General features: G+C 37.9%; 1 protein-coding gene across 1 annotated transcript; it reads left to right on the top strand.

Annotated features, from left to right (window-relative positions):
• The first annotated feature begins 292 nt into the window (after window positions 1-292).
• On the top strand, window positions 293-3,981 carry LOC113909829 (olfactory receptor 11H6-like). Its single transcript, XM_027571400.1, has 2 exons — window positions 293-1,191; window positions 3,957-3,981. The coding sequence occupies exons 1-2, from the start codon at window positions 455-457 to the stop codon at window positions 3,979-3,981; spliced, it is 762 nt and encodes a 253-aa protein (XP_027427201.1). The 5' UTR covers window positions 293-454.
• The last annotated feature ends 16,555 nt before the right edge of the window (window positions 3,982-20,536 follow it).

The raw sequence follows: 20,536 nt of genomic DNA, 5'->3' as shown, positions 1-20,536 counted from the left end.
AGTGCTGAGGACACAAAACAAAGGCAGAGGTTTAACGGCCCATGATGGGAATGGGGATAATGATGGTAAAGCTGTAACAAGCACCCATACCCCCAAGTTCCTTATTTCCTCCCAGTATCACTGGGGAAAAGAGGGCTAAATATCTTTAAGTAATCTAAAACTGTGCTTCCAATTGAATTGTAAAGAAAATTGGAGAACATCTTAAGATGTAGAGTTATTTGTAACATGGTGATGTCTTATTATTGCAGTTTGAATTCATTTCAAAAAAATGAAAAACCCAGTTGAAAATAATCACTCTGACCCTGTGAGTGAATTCATTCTTCTTGGATTCCCTTGTTCCTGGGAGATTCAGATCCTCCTCTTCTCATTCTTCTTTGCAATCTATGTCCTGACACTAACTGGAAACCTGTGCATTATCTCTGCAGTGTTGTGGGACAACCATCTCCACACACCCATGTACATCCTGCTGGCCAATTTTTCCTTCCTGGAGATCTGGTATGTCACCTCTACTGTCCCCAATATGCTAGCCAACTTGCTGTCTGAAACCAGCACCATCTCCTTCTATGGCTGCTTCCTCCAGTTCTACTTCTTTTTCTCCATGGGTACCACTGAGACCTTCTTCTTGTCCGCCATGGCCTTTGACAGGTACCTTGCTGTCTGCAGGCCCCTGCACTACCCCACTGTCATGACTGTTCAGCGCTGCATCAGAATAGGAGCTGGGTGCTGGGTGTCCGGCTTCTCCTGTTTTCTCCTCCCAGTTTACCTCATCTCCCAACTTCCTTTTTGTGGTCCCAATACAATTGATCACTTCCTGTGTGACCCAGGACCTCTTATGAAGCTGTCCTGTGTGCCAGCTCCTGCCACTGAGACCATCTGTGCCGTCTATAACTCAGTCCTCATTTTCTCCACCTTCCTCTTCATTACCAGCTGCTATACCTTGGTGATCAGAGCTGTGCTGAGGGTCCCCTTAGCAGAAGGTCGGCGTAAGGCCTTCTCCACATGTGGTTCCCACCTGGCCGTGGTGTCCCTCTTCTATGGCTCTATCATGGTGATGTATGTGAGCCCAACAGCAGGCAATCCAACAGGGATCCAGAAAATTGTGACTCTATTTTATTCTGTGATGACTCCACTTTTCAATCCCTTGATCTACAGCCTCCGGAATAAGGAGATGAAGAAGGCCCTGAGAAAACTGTTTAGGATTATGAGATTTGGTCAAAGACAGTCTCTCAAGAACTAGAATCCATATATGTGTAGAACACATAGTGATATAAAATTATAGGAGGTTAATGGTCTTAAGTAAATTTGAAAGGCAAATATGTCTCTCATATTCCCTGGAATATTTTTAGAAATGCATCTCAATGAAGCAAATAGGAAATAAGATCTTACAAGAACTTGCATAAATCATTTGTACTAGGCTTTATTGTATTAATATTCTTGTATGTCTTGCATGCAAACAGGAAAATGTAAAACATTCTCAGGACTCTTTGCAGAAAAACCGTATATAACCCAGATGTCACCTGGTCAGCTTCTATCTTTTGCAGATATAGGTAAATTTGTCTCTGACCCCCAGTTTCTCAGTGATCACATGTCTAAAGTACCCACCATTATCTCCCTACATACATACCATGTAAACATGTTCATGTGTGCTCCCTTCCTTCCACCCCTGAATCTACCCCGTCTTGTTTTGATCATATCAATCTGGATATGAGACTCACCCCTTCAACATTTTATCCAAAAACAAAATAATTCCAGTTTTGTGTGGGTTTATTAACCTGACTACAGGTTGGGGTTAGGTAAAGTCATAGGAAAGGCCACTGTGCTGAACACTCAATCTTTAATATTATACCTGTTCTGCCTCTTTCTCTTCTTTCCTCATCTTCTTCCTATCACCCCCAGAACAACCAGAACATCTTTCCCTTTCTTATTCAGAATAATTGTTTTCTATATGTAGGTCCTTTGCAATTTTAGATTGTTCCTCAAACTGGGCTTGTCAAACAATTTCTTCTCAGCAAATCTAATTCTTAAATAGGATTTTGTGAATAGTTTTTTTCTAACTGCTTGCTTTCTGGGTTGGTTTAGGTTCTTATAACTTACTATATTCCTTATCTTAGTACCACTCAATATAAAAGAGTAAATGTACTGAGAGATGAGACCTGGAAATATGATTACCTGAAAAAAACTTAATGAAATAATAATTGATATTTTAAATGATTTATGATTTTTAAAGGGTTTTTCTATCTGCGTAGAATAAAAACTAACCATGCAGAGAGGATAGTGTGTATAAGTCTGAGGATAGAAATAAGATAGTATAAAAAAGTAATAAAATAATATAGCTACTCTTCAATAAATGGTGCTGGGAAAACTGGACAGCTACATGCAAAAGAACAAAACTGGACCACTTTCTTACATCATACACAAAAAATAAACTCAAGATGGATTAAAGACCTAAATGTGATACCTGAAACCATAAAACTCCTAGAAGAAAACATAGGTAGTAATTTCTTTGACATCAGCCTTAGCAACATTCAGATAGGTCTCCATAGGCAAGGGAAACAAAAGCAAAAATAAACTGTTGGGCCTATACCAAAATAAAAAACTTATGCACAGCAAAGGAAATCATCAGCAAAGTGAAAAGGCACCTAGTGAATGTGAGAAAATATTTGTGAATGATATATCCCAACAAGAGGTTAATATCCAAAATATGTGAATAACTTATAGAACTCAACACACATACAACAAATCTGATTTAAAAATGAGCAGAGGACCTGAATAGATATTTTTCAAAGAAGACATACAGATAGCCAAAAGACACATGAAAAGATGCTCAACATCACTCATCATCAGGGAAATGCAAATCAAAACTACAAGGACATATATCACCTTACATCTGTCAGAATGGCTAGCATCAAAGAGACAAGAAATAGCAAGTGTTGGCAAAGATGAAAGGAAAAAAGAACGCTTGTGCACCATTGGTGGGAATGTAATTGGTATAGCCAATATGGAAAACAGTATGAAAGTTCTTCAAAAAATTAAAAATAGAAATACCAAAGATCCAGCAATTCCACTTGCCAAAGGAAAAAGCAGTAAGGGGACATGCAAAATGGGTGAAGGCAAGTGAGAGATACAGATTTCTAATTATGGAATGAATAAGTCACAGGGATAAAGTTACAGCATAGGGAATATAGCCAATAGTAATGCAATAGCATTGTATGGTAACTGATGGTAGCTACACTTGTGGTGAGCATAGCATAATGTAGAGAGAAGTTGAATCACTATGTTGTACACCTGAAACTAACGTTAACACTGTGTATCAACTATACTTCAATAAAATAAAATAATTTTTAAAAATTTTATGAAGACATGCAAAAAATTGCTATAATATGATTAGAAATATATTAGGAATAGTAGAGGGGAAGGGAATGAGGGGATGCGTTAGCCTGGTGATGGTTATTAAAGAGGGCACATACTGAATGGGGCACTGGGTGTTATATGCAAACAATGAATCATGGAACACTACATCAAAAACTAGTGATGTAATGTATGGTGATTAACATAATAAAAAAAGAAATATATAAGGAATGGGGAAATGAAACAAAGTATTATTTTTATGTGACCCATAAAAGGACTAGTAGTGCCATTAATAATTTTTTCTATATTATTTCATATTTGCAAATTTTTCTTAGATTTTCTAAAATAGTCATTTTAATTGTATATAATTTCCTAGCACAGTGTACATGTCCAGTAATAAGTCAAAGAGCAAGTGTCCCACAGTGGTATGCAACTTAAAATTTAAAAAAAAAAATATCTGTATACAAGACCAAAAGCTATTAAAGGTGTTATTTCTGGGATGAGAGTGCACTAAAAGAGATATTTTAGGAGAGATTTAGGCAGGTGAGTCTCAGGCCTTCAAAGTTGTCTCCCTAAAATAATTTCCTTCCCAGGGTTCTAATTATCAGCCTCATGTGTGGGAAAATGACCTGATCTATGTATTTTGACAAGCTTAACCTCTTCAGTAGTTGTGCCTTTTGGGGTGCTTAGGTGGTTCAGTCAGTTAAGCATCTGCCTTATGCTCAGGTCATGATCTCAGGGTCCTGGGATTGAGCCTTGCATTGGGCTCCCTGCTCAGTGGAGAGACTGCTTCTCCCTCTCCCTTGACCCTCCACGCCTCCCCCCGACTTGTGCTCTCTCTTGCTCACTCTCGCTCTATCTCAAATAAATAAATAAAATCTTTAAAAAATAAAAAATAAAATAATTTAAAAATAGTTGTGTCTTTAGTTTTCCCCATATCCTTCCAGGCCTCCCTATCAATATATCCAGGAGTTTTTCCTGAATTTCCTCTTGAATTTTGTCCCCCAACACAATGTACTTTAGTTTGTCTTTAAAATCTTAGGCCCAAATGAATGGTATTATCAATCCTGAAACATCCCACCCTGGAAACCAAATTCTGTTCATATTATTCTTATAGACTCCTGAAGCCATGGACTTACTACTGACAAAATGTACACTATTTCCCCATCCTAAACACAGTGAAAGGTGCTAAAACCTAAGTGTCAGTGTCTATTATTCAGATACCATACTATGATATATTTTTCGCTTTTCCACCACTTTCTTTTCCTCTTTTGAAACATTCCTTCACTCATTTATTCATTTTTTAATATATTCACCTCCCAAACATTTACTGAGTGTCTCCTATGTGCTAAATATTGAGCCCAGGTTTGGAGAAATAATGAAGTGCAAAATACTCACAGACCTTAGAGATTTAAAGTCGTTAAGAGAATAGATCCTAAAAGTTGTCATCTCAAGGAAAAATTTTCTCTTTTCTTTTCATTTATCTATGTGAGAGGATGGAGGTTAACTAAACTTAATGTGGTAATCATTTCACAACAGATGTATATCAAACCATCATGCTGTACACCTTAAACTTATACAGTGATGTATGTCAATTATTTCTCAATAAAACTGGAGGAAAAACAGAGTGAGAGGACTCCAGGCTGCTGGTCCCTCTCCAAGTAGAGAGGAACCAGCAGAAGGGGACTAAATGATCAAGAAACTCTGGGGATTTAGGACATCAAGACAGCCTTGGAAGCAACTTGGACCTACCAAGTGCTCTGATTTTACTGCTTCATTTGGTAAAGGGATCCCCAAATGGAAGAGGGGGAGGTGGTAAGAAATTGACTTCAAATTGCCAAATTTGGAATGAGGTCAACAGACTACAAACTTTACAAACATCCTTGCAATTGGCTACAGATTTCCCTGTTATAATTTGCTCCCCAACTCGTCTCTCTATATTATAACAATAGCAAACAATGGGAGAGGCATTCAGTGGGGAAAAAAGGAAAAAAAATATTTGTCAAGCCTTCTATACAGAAAACTATAAAACTTGGTTGAAAGAAATTCAAGAAGGCCTAAGAGGAAGATATGCTAAATCCATGGATTGTAAGAGTAATTATTGTGTAGATGACAATAAATGTCCCCATTTGAAGCAATCCCAAACAGAATTCCAGCAATAATTTTTATGCAAATTGACAAGAAGATTCTAAATTTATGTGGAAATACATTGGGCAAAGACTATCAAAAAGAGTTTGAAGAGAAATAAATTGGGAGGACTTACCTCACTTGATATCTAAACTTACTATAAAGCTACAATAATTAAAAGAATGTGCTACTGGTGCAATAGGTACAAAGAGACAGATGAAATTCACTGGGAATCCAGAAACCAACCCATGCATATGGGACACTTAGTTTATGATAAAAATACGACTACATAGCAGGTGTAGAATACAGGTTTAACAAAAAAAATGTCTAAGTCAAATGGATTTTCATGTGGAAAAATGAAATTTGACCTATATGTCACACAATACACAGAAATTATGACCAGGATAATAAAGGGCTGGTATCCAAGATCTATAAAGAACTTCTCAAACTCAACACCCAAAAACCAAATAATCAAATCAAAACTGGGCAGAAGACAAAACAGACATTTCGCTGAAGGAAGACATACAAATAGCTAACAGACACATGAAAAAATATTCATCAGCATTAGCCATCAGGGAAATGCGAATCAAAACCACATTGAGATACCACCTTACACCAGTTAGAATGGCAAAAATGGACAGGGATAGAAACAAATGTTGGAGAGGTTGTGGAGAAAGCGGAACCCTCTTACACTGTTGGTGGGAATGCAAGTTGGTACAGCCACTTCAGAAAACAGTGTGGAGGTTCTCAAAAAATTAAGTATAGAGCTACCCTATGACTCAGAAATTACACTCCTGGGTATTTACCCCAAAGACATAGATGTAGTGAAAAGAAGGGCCATATGCACCCCAATGTTCATAGCAGCAATGTCCACAATAGCCAAACTGGAAAGAGCCGAGATGCCCTTCAACAGACGAATGGATAAAGATGTGGTCCATATATACAATGGAATAGTACTCAGCCATCAGAAAGGATGAGTACCCAACTTTTGCATCGACATGGATGGGACTGGAGGAGATTATGCTATGTGAAATAAGTCAAGCAGAGAAAGTCAATTATCATATGGTTTCACTTATTTGTGGACCATAAGGAATAGCATGGAGGACATTAGGAGAAGGAAGGGAACAATGAGGGGGGGGGATCAGAGGGGGAGATGAACCATGAGAGACTATGGACTCTGAGAAACAAACTGAGGGTTCTAGAGGGGAGGGTGGGGGGGGGATGGGTTAGCCTGGTGATGGGTATTAAAGAGGGCACGTACTGCATGGAGCACTGGGTGTTATACAAAAACAATGAATCGTGGATCACCACATCAAAAACTAATGATGTATTGTATGGTGATTAACATAACATAATAAAATAAAATTTAAATAAGTTAATTAATAAATTTCAAAGTAAGGTATCAACACTTCTAAAAAATAAAATAGAATATTTTCATAACTTTGAAATAAACAAAAAGAATTAGCCATAAAGAAACTTGATTGATAAATTGGACACACTAAAATTAAGAACTTCTGTTCATTAATAAGCCAGTCAGAGAAGACAAATACCATATACTTTCACTTATATGTGCAATTTAAGAAACAAAACAAGCAAAGGTGGGAGAAAAGAGACAAACCAAAACACAAACTCTTAACTATAGAGAAAAACAGATGGTTATCAGAGGGGAGGTAAATGGGGGATGGGTGAAATAGGTGATGGAGATTAAGGAGTGTACTTCTCTTGATGAGCACTGAGTAATACATATAATTGTTAAATCACTATATTGTACTCCTGAAATGAATGTAACACTATATGTTAACTACACTGGAATTCAAATTTTAAAAGAAAAAACTTCTCATTAAAAAGCAATAATGAGGGGGGCGGAACAAGATGGAGGAGGTGTAGGAGACCTGGATTTCGTCTGGTCTCAGGAATTCAGCTGGATAGGGATCAAACCACTCTGAACACCTACAAACTCAACAGGAGATCGAAGAAAAGAATGGCAACAACTCTCTGAACAGAAAAGCGACCACTTTCTGGAAGGTAGGACATGCGGAGAAGTGAATCCGAGGCGATATTCCGGAGGACAGACGGCGGGGGAGGGGGCCTCCATTGGCCACTACCAGCAAGTGATAGAGCCCCCGAGCACAAAATCGGAACTTTTAAGAAATCTGCTCCGCTGAAGGATGTTGCTCCAGTGGCTGAGTGGGGGGCTGGAACCCTTGCTGGGACAGTGTGGTCTCAGGACCCTTGGGGTCAAAGAAAGATAGGGGGTGCCTGAATGCAGCAGAGCTCCCAAGTATTGGAGTGGGGAAGCTGGCTGCAGAGACGGAGCCGAGGAGTGGGCTCGCAGCTCCGGGTTGCCATAAACTGTGATCTGAGGCACAATCGGGCCACTGCTCCTCCAGCAGGAACCCAACAAGCAGCAGATCTGGGGAGACTCCCCTTCCCTCCCCCCTCCCCCCCACCGGAGGAGCCGTGCAGGAGCTCACAGGGATCTGCTGGGTTTGGAGACTCCACATGGGTTCAGGTCCCAGAGACAAAAATGCTTGATCACTGGCCAGATGAGCACGGAGTGCGGCCAGAGACTGGGGAGGCAGGAGTGATTGACTGCTTTTCAAAGGGGGCTCACTGAGCAGTGGGGCCCCGAGTTCTTGGCTCCTCCAAGGTGCAGATTGGGAGGTCACCATTTCACTCACGTCCTCTGAAGCTGTATGTAAATAAAGCTTGCAGGCAACAAAAGCTCCCAAGTGCAAACCCCAGCAGAACACTTAGACCGGACTGGCAAGGGCGGGGCAATTCCGCCTCCAGCAAAGACAATTGGGAACCATGGCAACAGGCCGTCCCCCAGAAGATCAGCAAGAACCAGCCAAGACCAAGTTTACCCATCAATGAGAATGGCAGAACTCCAGCACCAGGGGAATACTGCACATAGAATTCATGGCTTTTTTCCCATGATTCTTCAGTCTTTCAAAGTTAATTTTTTTAACTGTTTTTTTTTCCCTTTTTCAACCAACATCTTATCAATCCCTTTTTTAAAAAACATTTTTATTTTTAATTTTTAGAGTCATATTCTATCACTTTGTAGTAGTTATCCTTATTATTGGCATATATATATAAGTTGTTCTCTCTTTAAAATTTTGAGGTACAGTTTCTTCTAACAGATCAAAGTATACCCTAAATCACTAGTGTATGGCTTTATTCTAGTCTCCTGCCTGATCACATTCTCTCCCTTTTTTTTTTCAAATCCTTTTCTTTCTTTTTTCCACCAACGTCTTATCAATTCCTTTTATAAAATCTTTTATAATTTTCATCTTTACAGTCATATTCCATCCCTTCATTGTATTAACCCTTACTGTTGTACATATATAAGTTTTTCTTTCCTTAAAATTTTGGGAGACAGTTTCTTCTAAAAGACAAAAATACACCAAAAGTCTAGTGTGTGGCACTAATCTATGCACCAGCCTGATCATATTTGATCATATTCTGGTTTTCTTTGTTTTGTTTTTGTTTGTTTTTATCTTTTCCTTTTTCTTTTTTTTCTTTCCTTCCCTTTCTTTTCCCCTAGTTTCAGGTCTTTTCTGATTTGTTTAGAGTATATTTTCTGGGGACGTTGTTACACTATTAGCATTTTCTTCTCTCATTCATCTATTCTCCTCTGGACAAAATGACAAGACAGAAAAAATCACCTCAAGATAAAGAACAAGAGGCAGTACTGACTGCCAGGGACCTAATTAATACGGACTTTAGTACAATGTCAGAACTAGAGTTCAGGATGATGATTTTAAAGATACTAGAAAAAAGCATGGAAGTTATTAGAGAAACCCTTTCTGGAGAAATAAAAGAACTAAACTTTAACCAAGTCGAAATCAAAAAGGCTATTAATGTGGTGCAAAAAAAAAAAAAATGGAGGCTATAACTGCTAGGATAAATGAGGCAGAAGAGAGAATTAATGAAATAGAAGACCAAATGATGGAAAATCAAGAAGCTGAGAAAAAGAGAGAGAAACAACTACTAGATCATGAGGGAAGAATTCAAGAGATAAGAAGTACCATAAGACAAAACAACATTAGAATAATTGGGATCCCAGAAGAAGAAAGAGAGAGGGGCAGAAGGTATATGGGAGCAAATTATACCAGAGAACTTCCCTAATGTGGGGAAGGAAACAGGCATCAAAATCCAGGAGGCACAGAAACCCCTCTAAAAATTAATAAAAATAGGTCAACACCCCAACATCTAATAGTAAAACTTATGAGTAAGAGAAAATCCTGAAAGCAGCTCGGGAGAAGAGATATGTAACCTACAATGGTAGAAACATTAGACTGGCAATAGACCTATCCACAGAGACCTGGCAGGCCAGAAAGGACGGGCATGATACCTTCAGAGCACTAAATGAGAAGAACAAGAAAACTAAATGAGCAGCCAAGAAAACTATATCCAGCTAGGCTGTCACTGAAAATAGAAGGAGAGATAAAAAGATTCCAGGATAAATAAAAACTAAAGGAACTTGCAAACATGAAACTAGCCCTACAAGAAATATTGAAAGGGGTCCTCCAAGAAAGAGAGAGCCTAAAGGCAACATAGACCAGACAGGAACACAGACAATATACAGTAACAGTCACTTTACAGGCAATACAATGGCACTAAATTCATATCTTTCAATAGTTACCCTGAATGTAAATGGGCTAAATGCCCCAATCAAAAGACACAGGGTATCAGATTGGATAAAAAAAACAAGACCCATCGATATGCTGTCTGCAAGACTCATTTTAGACCCAAAGACACCTCCAGATTGAAAGAGAGGGAGTGAAAAACAATTTACCATGCTAATGGCCACCAAAAGAAATCTGGGGTGGCAATCCTTATAGAAGAAAAATTGGATTTTAAACCAAAGACTGTAATAAGAGATGAGGAAGGACACTATATCATACATAAAGGGTCTATCTAACAAGAAGATCTAACAATTGTAAATATCTATGCCCCTAATCTGTGGGCAGCCACTTATATAAGGCAATTAATAACAAAAGCAAAGAAATATATTGATACCAATACAATAATAGTGGGGGACTTTAACAACCACCTCCCTGAGGGTGGGAGGGATGGGGTGCCTGGGTGATAGACATTGGGGAGGGTATGTGCTACGGTGAGCGCTGTGAATTGTGCAAGACTGTTGAATCACAGATCTGTACTTCTGAAACAAATAACGCAACATATTTTAAGAAAAAAGAAAAAGAAGAAGATAGCAGGAGAGGAAGAATGAAGGGGAGTAAGTCAGAGGGGGAGACGAACCAGGAGAGATGATGGACTCTGAAAAACAAACTGAGGGTTCTAGAGGGGAGGAGGGTAGGGGGATGGGTTAGCCTGGTGATGGGTATTAAAGAGGGCACATTCTGCATGGAGCACTGGGTGTTATGAACAAACAATGAATCATGGAACACCACACCAAAACAAATGATGTAATATACGGTGATTAACATAACAATAAAAAATTTTAAAAAAAACAACCACCTCCCTGAAATGGACAGATCATCTAAGCAAAAGATCAACAAGAAAATAAAGACTTTAAATGACACACTGGACCAAAGGGACTTCACAGATGAATTCAGAACATTCCATCCCAAAGCAACAGAATACACATTCTTCTCTAGTGCCCATGGAACATTCTCCAGAATAGATCACATCCTAGGTGTGATCAGGTCTCAACCAGTACCAAAAGACTGGGATCATTCCCTGCATATTTTCAGACCACAATGCTTTGAAACTAGAACTCAATCACAAGAGGAAAGTCGCAAAGAACTAAAATACATGGAGGCTAAAGAGAATCCTACTAAAAAAATGAATGGGTCAACCAGGAAATTAAAGAAGAATTAAAACAATTCATGGAAACAAATGAAAATGAAAACACAACTATTCAAAATCTTAGGGATGCAGCAATGGCAGTCCTGAGAGGAAAGTATATAGCAATACAAGCCTTTTCAAGAAACAAGAAAGGTCTCAAATACACAACCTAACCCTACACCTAAACGAGCTGGAGAAAGAGCAGCAAATAAAGCCTAAACCCAGCAGGAGAAGAGAAGAGAAATAATAAAGATCAGAGCAGAAATCAATGAAATAGAAACCAAAAGAACAGTAGAACAGATCAACGAAACTAGGAGCTGGTTCTTTGAAAGAATTAACAAGATTGAGAAACCCTTGGCCAGACGTATTGAAAAGAAAAGAGAAATGACTCAAATCAACAAAATCATGAATGAAAGAGGAGAGATCACAACCAACACCAAAGAAATACAAACAATTATAAGAACATATTATGAGCAACTCTATGCCAGCAAATTAGATAACCTGGAAGAAATGGGTGCATTCCTAGAGATGTATCAACTACCAAAAGTTAACCAGGAAGAAATAGAAAACCTGAACTCACCTATAACCACTAAGGAAATTGAAGCAGTCATCAAAAATCTCCCAACAAAAAGCCCAGGGCCAGATGGCTTCCCAGGGGCATTCTACCAAACATTTAAAGAAGAATTAATACCTATTCTTCTGAAACTGTTCCAAAATAGAAACGGAAGGAAAATTTCCAAACTCGTTTTATGAGGCCACCATTACCTTGATCCCCAAACCAAAGACCCGATCAAAAAGGAGAATTACAGACCAATATCTTTGATGAACATGGATGCATAAATTCTCACTAAAATACTAGCCAATAGGATCCAACAGTACATTAAAAGGATGCTTCACCACAAACAAGTTGGATTTCTCCCTGGGCTGCAAGGTTGGTTCAACATCCGCAAATCAATGTGATACAATACATTAATAAAAGAAAGAACAAGAATCATATGATCCGTTCAATAGATGCAGAAAAAGCATTTGACAAAGGACAGCATCCTTTCTTGATCAAAACTCTTCAGAGTATAGTGATAAAGGGTACATACCTCAATATCATAAAAGCCATCTATGAAAAACCCACAGTGAATATCATTCTTAATGGGGAAAAACTGAGCGCTTTCCCCCTAAGGTCAGGAACGCGGCAGGGATGTCCACTATCATCACTGCTATTCAACACAGTATTAGAAGTCCTAGCCACAGCAATCAGACAATAAAAGGAAATAAAAGGCATCCAAATCGGCAAAGAAGAAGTCAAACTCTCACTCTTTGCAGATGCTATAATATGTGGAAAACCCAAAAGACTCCACCCCAAAACTGTTAGAACTCATACAGGAATTCAGTAAAGTCGCAGGATATAAAATCAATGCACAGAAATCAGTGGCATTCCTACACACCAACAACAAGACAGAAGAAAGAGAAATTAAGGAGTTGAACCCATTTACAACTGTACCCAAAACCATAAGATATCTAGGAATAAATCTAACCAAAGAGGCAAAGGATCTGTACTGAGAACTATAAAATACTCATGAAAGAAATTGAGGAAGGCATAAAGAAATGGAAAAATGTTCCATGCTCATGGATTGGAAGAACAAATATTGTGAAGATGTCAGTGCTATCTAGAGCTATCTACACATTCAATGCAATCCCCATCAAAATATCATCCACTTTTTTCATACAAATGGAACAAATAATCCTAAAATTTGTATGGAACCAGAAGAGACCCCAAATAGCCAGAGGAATATTGAAAAAGAAAAGCAAAGCTGGCAGCATCACAATTCTGGACTTCAAGCTCTATTACAAAGCTGTCATCATCAAGACAGTATGGTACTGACATAAAAACAGACACATAGATCAATGGAACAGAATAGAGAGCCCAGAAATGGGGACCCTTAACTCTACGGTCAACTAATCTTTGACAAAGAGGAAAGAATGTCCAATGGAAAAAAGGCAGTCTCTCCAACAAACGGTGTTGGAAAAATTGGACAGCCACGTGCAGAAGAATGAAAATGGACCATTTCCTTACACCACACACAAAAATAGACCCCAAATGGTTGAAAGACCTAAATGTGAGACAGGAGTCCATCAAAATCATAAGGAGAACACAGGCAGCAACCTCTTCGACCTCAGCCGCAGCAACTTCTTCCTAGAAATATCGCCAAAGGCAAGGGAACCAAGGGCAGAAATGAACTATTGGGACTTCATCAAGATAAGAAGCTTTTGCACAACAAAAGAAGCAGTCCACAAAACCAAAAGAAAACCGACAGAATGGGAGAAAATATTTGCAAATGACATATCAGATAAAGGGCTAGTATCCAAAATCTATAAAGAACTTATCAAACTCAACACCCAAAGAACAAATGATCCAATCAAGAAATGGACAGAAGACATGAAGAGACATTTTTCCAAAGAAGACATCCAAATGGCCAACAGACAATTGAAAAAGTGCTCAACGTCGCTCGGCATCAGGGAAATCCAAATCAAAACCTCAATGAGATACCACCTCACACCAGTCAGAATGGCTAAAATTAACAAGTCAGGAAACGACCAATGTTGGCGGGGATGTGGAGAAAGGGGAACCCTCCTACACTGTTGGTAGGAATGCAAGCTGGTACAACCCCCCTGGAAAACAGTATGGAGGTTCCTCAAACAGTTGAAACTAGAGCCACCCTTTGACCCAGCAATTGCACTACTGGGTATTTACCCCAAAGATACAACTGTAGGGATCCAAAGGGGTACGTGCACCCCAATGTTTATAGCAGCAATGTCCACAATAGCCAAACTGTGGAAAGAGCCAAGATGTCCATTGACAGATGAATGGATAAAGAAGATGTGGGCGCCTGGGTGGCTCAGTTGGTTAAGCGACTGCCTTCGGCTCAGGTCATGATCCTGGAGTCCCTGGATCGAGTCCCGCATCGGGCTCCCTGCTCAGCAGGGAGTCTGCTTCTCCCTCTGACCCTCCCCCCATCTCATGTGATTTCTCTCTCATTCTCTCTGTCTCTCAAATAAATAAATAAATAAAAAATCTTAAAAAAAAAAGAAGATGTGGTGTATATATATACAATGGAATATTTTGCAGCCATCAAAAGGAATGAGATCTTGCCATTTGCAACGACGTGGATGGAACTGGAGGGTGTTATGTTGAGTGAAATAAGTTAATCAGAGAAAGACATGTATCATATGACCTCACTGATATGAGGAATTCTTAATCTCAGGAAACAAACTGAGTGTTGCTGGAGTGGTTGGGGGTGGGAGGGATGGGGTGGCTGGGCGATAGACATTGGGGAGGGTATGTGCTACGGTGAGCGCTGTGAATTGTGCAAGACTGTTGAATCACAGATCTGTACCTCTGAAACAAATAATACAATACATGTTAAAAAAAAAAAAAGAAGAAGAAGAAGAAGACAGCAGGAGGGGAAGAATGAAGGGGGAGAAATCAGAGGGGGGATGAACTATGAGAGACGATGTACTCTGAAAAGCAAACTGAGGGTATTAGAGGGGAGGGGTTGGGAGGATGGGTTAGCCTGGTGATGGGTATTAAAGAGGGCACATTCTGCATGGAGCTCTGGGTGTTATACACAAACAATGAATCATGGAACACTACATCAAAAACTAATGATGTAATGTATGGTGATTAACATAACAATAAAAAATTAAAAAAATAAAAATAAAAAGCATTTATGAGACTGAAAAAATAAGTCTATTAAATAGAAGAAAATAATTGGAATACATATATCTGACTAAAGTCTTGTTTTCAGAATATATATATATTTATATGTATATTAAAGATTATTTTAAGAGAGAGAGCACACACTGTGGGGGGTGTGGGGCAGGGCAAAGGAAGAGTTAGAGACAGAGCCCCAATGCAGGGCTTGATCTCATGACCCTGAGATCATGACCTGAGCCAAAATCAAAGTCCAACACTTAAATGACTGAGCCAATATATATTTTTTTTACCCCATAATTTTAAAATGGGCAAGACTCTTGAAAAGTCATTATTAAAAAAAGAATATATACGCTGTGGTGAGCACTGTGAATTGTGTAAGACTGATGAATCACAGACCTGTACCCCTGAAACAAATAATATATTATGTTAATAATAATTTTAAAAATTTTAAAAAAGAATATATCCAAATATAACACAGGATGTGTTTTCCTAAATGTTTTTTTCAAAAAACTGACATAACCAAGGACAAATACAAAACAAAACAAAAACACCACATCAAGAAACTAATGATGTATTGTTGGTGACTAACATAACATAATAAAATTTAAAAAAAAAACTAATGATGCAATGTATTATGATTAACATAATAAAAAATAAATGAAAATACTGAAAAAAAACAAAAACAGAATAATAAGGATTATCATATACTACTCATGAGACTATACATTTGAATAACCATTTTGGAATACTCTTTGACATTATCTGTTATAGTTGAATATATGTATTCCCTGGAATCCAGCAATTTCATATATACACAACATAAATTCTTATAAGCATACACCAAGAGATATGTAGAATACTATTCATTGTAGCATTACTCATGGTACCCCCAAACTAGAAACAACCCAAATGTCCCAACAACAGTTAAGGTGGAGATGTGGTATATCCATACAAAGGAATAGTATGTAGTAATAAAAATAAATGTACTATAATTATATGAAAGATCACAGATAAATCTCACAAATTTAATTATGAGTAAGAGATTCCAGACATAAAATAGATGCTGTATGATTTACTTATGTACATTTTAAAAACAGGCAAATTAAAAACTTGGTATTTGATTATAAGTGAAATTTTGAAAACTGTCTCTTCTTTTGAACAAATACTGTCAAATCATCAAGAAAGTCCCAAATCTCCCTAACAGGCAAATTGATGATATTTAATGTAGAGACAGAGGTAACTCTGGAGAAAGAAGTACTACCAGGAAAGATGACAATGAGGCTTCTGAGATGTGAGGTAATGTTCTTTTACTCAGGTGGTAGTTAAGTGGTTGTATGCTCTTTTAATAATTCAGTGAGCTGTATAATTACAATATACATATATTTAGGTACCACGTTTTAAAACTAAAAAAAAAAAAAAACCTCAAGCCAAATCACTTTATTCTCTGCTTAAATATCCCCACTGATCCTTTCTAAACAGTGAAAGCCAACATCTACAATACCTTGTAAGATGCTAAAGGATCTGTCTTCACCCTGTTATCTCTGTATCATCTTGTCCTACTACTTTCCCCACTGCCATGCTAGCCTCTTTGCTCTTTCTTCTGCCTCTCATTCCTACGATTGACTATTCTTTTTGCCTGAAATGCAATACCCCCAGATAACCATACAGTTTGTTCTCTCACTTCAAGATATTGTTTAAGTGTTACCTTCTCTATGAGGATTGCCTTACCACCCTAGTTAAAGTCATGAAATCCTCCCATTCTAACATTCTCCCCTCACTCCCTACTCTATTTTTATCCGTATTTTCTAATACTATATAATTATCTTATTTATGTTATTTATTTTCTTCTCCCTCCAAAAGAATATGTGTACTGTGAAGACAGGATTTGTAGGGTTGTTTCATACAATATCCCTGGGATCTTAAATATTGATTGGTACATGGTAAGTACTCAATAAATATTTGTGAAATAACAGTATGCCAATTAAATTTCTTGAGCTGCCAATTCTTTCCAGCCTTACTGAGATATAACTGACATATAACATTGTGTAAATCTAAAGTGTATAACCTTATAACATGATGATTTAATACATTTGTATATTGTGAAATGATTACCATAATAAGGTTAGTTAACACCTCCATCAACTCACATAATTACCTTTTCTTTGGTGGTGAGAACATTCAAAATCTACTTTCTTAGTGACTTCCAAGAATGTAATACATAGTTTTTAACTATAATCACCATACTGTACATTAGAACTTATTCATCTTATATCTGGAAGTTTGTACCCTTCGACCAACATCTCCCCATTTCCTTCACCCCCAGTCTCTGACAATCACCATTCTACCCTTTGTTTCTATAAGTTTAAGCTGTCAATTCTTTCTGCTCTACATAAAATGCACCCCAGATATCTCTAACAAACTACCCCAAAATACAGATATTTGATGGTCAAAGAATGATTTCTTCTTCAAAATAGATAAAAGGAATCCAATGATAGAGCTTCCTATTGTAGCTATTATGACAATCCCTATTATGACTTATTAGTCCCCCAAAATCTTCAACAATACATGGCTACTAGAAAGGAAGAAAAGATAGAATCAACTTCCATATCTTATTTCTTGTGGAATACTAAGACTTGGTGCTTGAATATAAGTAAGTGAAAATTCAAAAATTATCTCCTCTTTGAACAAATACTATCAAATAATCAAGAGGGTAAATCCCAAATCCTGAAAGGTCATGTTGCAAGGAAAAAGGCATATACAATACCTTAATCTGGGCTTTTATTTTGACCATAAGCATGTGCTTTGAAACTTGAGAAAAAAATATCTTGTAAGGTTCACTCTTGGAAATCCATGAGAGATTACAAACTGGATCATCCAATTTCTTTCTTTTTATTATTATGTTATGTTAATCACCATACATTACATCATTAGTTTTTGAGGTAGTGTTCCAAGATTCATTGTTTGCGGATAACACCCAGTGCTCCATGCAGAACGTGCCCTCTTTAATACCCATCACCAGGTTAACCCATCCCCCCACCCCCCTCCCCTCTAGAACCCTCAGTTTGTTTTACAGAGTCCATAGTCTCTCATGGTTCGTCTCTCCCTCCGATTCCCCCACTTCATTCTTCCCCTCCCGCTATCTTCTTTTTTTTTTTTTTTAACATATAATGTATTATTTGTTTCAGAGGTACAGGTCTGTGTTTCAACAGTCTTATACAATTCACAGTGCTCACCATAGCACATACCCTCCCCAATGTCTATCACCCAACCACCCTATCCCTCCTAACTCCCACCACTCCAGCAACCCTCAGTTTGTTTCCTGAGGTTATGAATTCCTCATATCAGTGAGGTCATATGATACATGTCTTTCTCTGATTGACTTATTTCGCTCAGCATAATACCCTCCAGTTCCATCCACGTCGTTGCAAATGGCAAGATTTCATTCCTTTTGATGGTTGCATAATATTCCATCGTGTGTGTGTGTGTGTATATATATATATGTGTGTGTGTGTATATGTATATATACACACCATATCTTCTTTATCCATTCATCTGTCGATGGACATCTTGGCTCTTTCCACAATTTGGCTATTGTGGACACTGCTGCTATAAACATTGGGGTGCACGTACCCCTTTGGATCCCTACAGTTGTATCTTTGGGGTAAATACCCAGTAGTGCAATTGCTGGGTCATAGGTTAGCTCTATTTTCAACTTTTTGAGGAACCTCCATACTGTTTTCCAGGGTGCCTGCACCAGCTTGCATTCCCACCAACAGTGTAGGAGGGTTCCCCTTTCTCCACATCCCCGCCAACATCGGTCGTTTCCTGACTTGTTAATTTTAGCCATTCTGACTGGTGTGAGGTGGTATCTCATTGAGGTTTTGATTTGGATTTCCCTGATGCCGAGCGACGTTGAGCACTTTTTCATGTGTCTGTTGGCCATTTGGATGTCTTCTTTGGAAAAATGTCTCTTCATGTCTTCTGCCCATTTCTTGATTGGATCATTTGTTCTTTGGGTGTTGAGTTTGATAAGTTCTTTACAGATTTTGGATATTAGCCCTTTATCTGATATGTCATTTGCAAATATTTTCTCCCATTCTGTCGGTTTTCTTTTGGTTTTGTGGACTGCTTCTTTTGCTGTGCAAAAGCTTCTTTTCTTGATGAAGTCCCAATAGTTCATTTTTGCCCTTGTTTCCCTTGCCTTTGGTGATGTTTCTAGGAAGAAGTTGCTGCAGCTGAGGTCAAAGAGGTTGCTGCCTGTGTTCTCCTTTAGGATTTTGATGGACTCCTGTCTCACATTTAGGTCTTTCAACCATTTGGAGTCTATTTTTGTGTGTGGTGTAAGGAAATGGTCCACTTTCATTCTTCTGCACGTGGCTGTCCAATTTTCCCAACACCGTTTGTTGGAGAGACTGTCTTTTTTCCATTGGACATTCTTTCCTGCTTTGTCAAAGATTAGTTGACCATAGAGTTAAGGGTCCCCATTTCTGGGCTCTCTGTTCTGTTCCATTGATCTATGTGTCTGTTTTTGTGTCAGTACCATACTGTCTTGATGATGACAGCTTTGTATACATGTTATAATGCTCACCACAATAAGTGTAGTCATCTGTTACCAAACATGTTTTTACAGTATTATTGACTATATCTCCTATGTTATGCTTTTCTATATTCCAATGGATTGTCCTGTCCTTTAGACATTCCTGAGGTCCTATTTACTCAGGACCCTAGTGTGAGCCATATCATTTAAATTATTTTATTTACAGAAAGTTCATTGACAAAGGATTTGTTCCAAATCATTGTTGATACTTACCCTTCTTGTTCTAAAATATTTCCTGGGGATAGTAATTGTCCAATGCCAGAGCAATTTAGAGGCCAAGGTATAGGACTCTTTCTCACAGTGTATAGTGCATTCAGTTGCCTAAAAATGAAAGTAAGCATTTTTTACACTAAATATTGGTATGAATACATGAAGTAGCATAAAAAAAGTAAGTCCTGGAATGACAGAGATATTTTTTATTGTCACTTTAAAACACCATGAGTAACCTGGGGGAACTGAAAGTGAAAATGAATATTAGTTTAAGTCCTGTCACGGCACTACCTTTAGACAGATTCTTCAAGTTTCTTAGTTTAATTTTTTTATTATTAAATCAGTTATCAATCATAAAGAATCAAGTACTCATAGACTGTGGAAAGAACTTCACATGCACAGAAATGTACAATTGATAGTATAAGTGAACAGGTGAAAGTGTAGTCTAATATAGATAATTACCCAGAATCACAAAAGTTGGCATTCCTGGTATCTAGTCTAGCAATCTTAGAAAGGAAAAAATTGTCTCCAAATTTATGTTTTTCTTCTTTTCTATTATTGTGACTGTTTAAAATAATATATGTTCAGGGGCTGAGTCATGAAAGTCAGTTTTGTTGTTTAAATAAAAGTCTGTTTACTACTTTATGAAATAAAAGATAAAGAAATTTGGTGTTTTCAGGAAGAACCAGCATACTCCATTAAAATACAATAACCAAGTCATCTCC

This window comes from Zalophus californianus, chromosome 6, assembly GCF_009762305.2.
Source record: "Zalophus californianus isolate mZalCal1 chromosome 6, mZalCal1.pri.v2, whole genome shotgun sequence".
Classification (NCBI taxonomy): Eukaryota; Metazoa; Chordata; class Mammalia; order Carnivora; family Otariidae; genus Zalophus; species Zalophus californianus.
Note: the sequence above shows the minus strand (reverse complement) of the source record. Positions and strands in the feature narration are given on the sequence as shown.

What these genes read in the sequence shown, in the direction of transcription:
- LOC113909829 (XM_027571400.1), top strand. Translation starts at nt 455, where the DNA reads ATGTACATCCTGCTGGCCAATTTTTCCTTCCTGGAGATCTGGTATGTC. An exon ending in AAGAAGGCCCTGAGAAAACT is followed by an intron (nt 1,192 to 3,956) that starts GTTTAGGATTAT and finishes TCTAATTATCAG; the next exon opens with CCTCATGTGTGGGAAAATGA.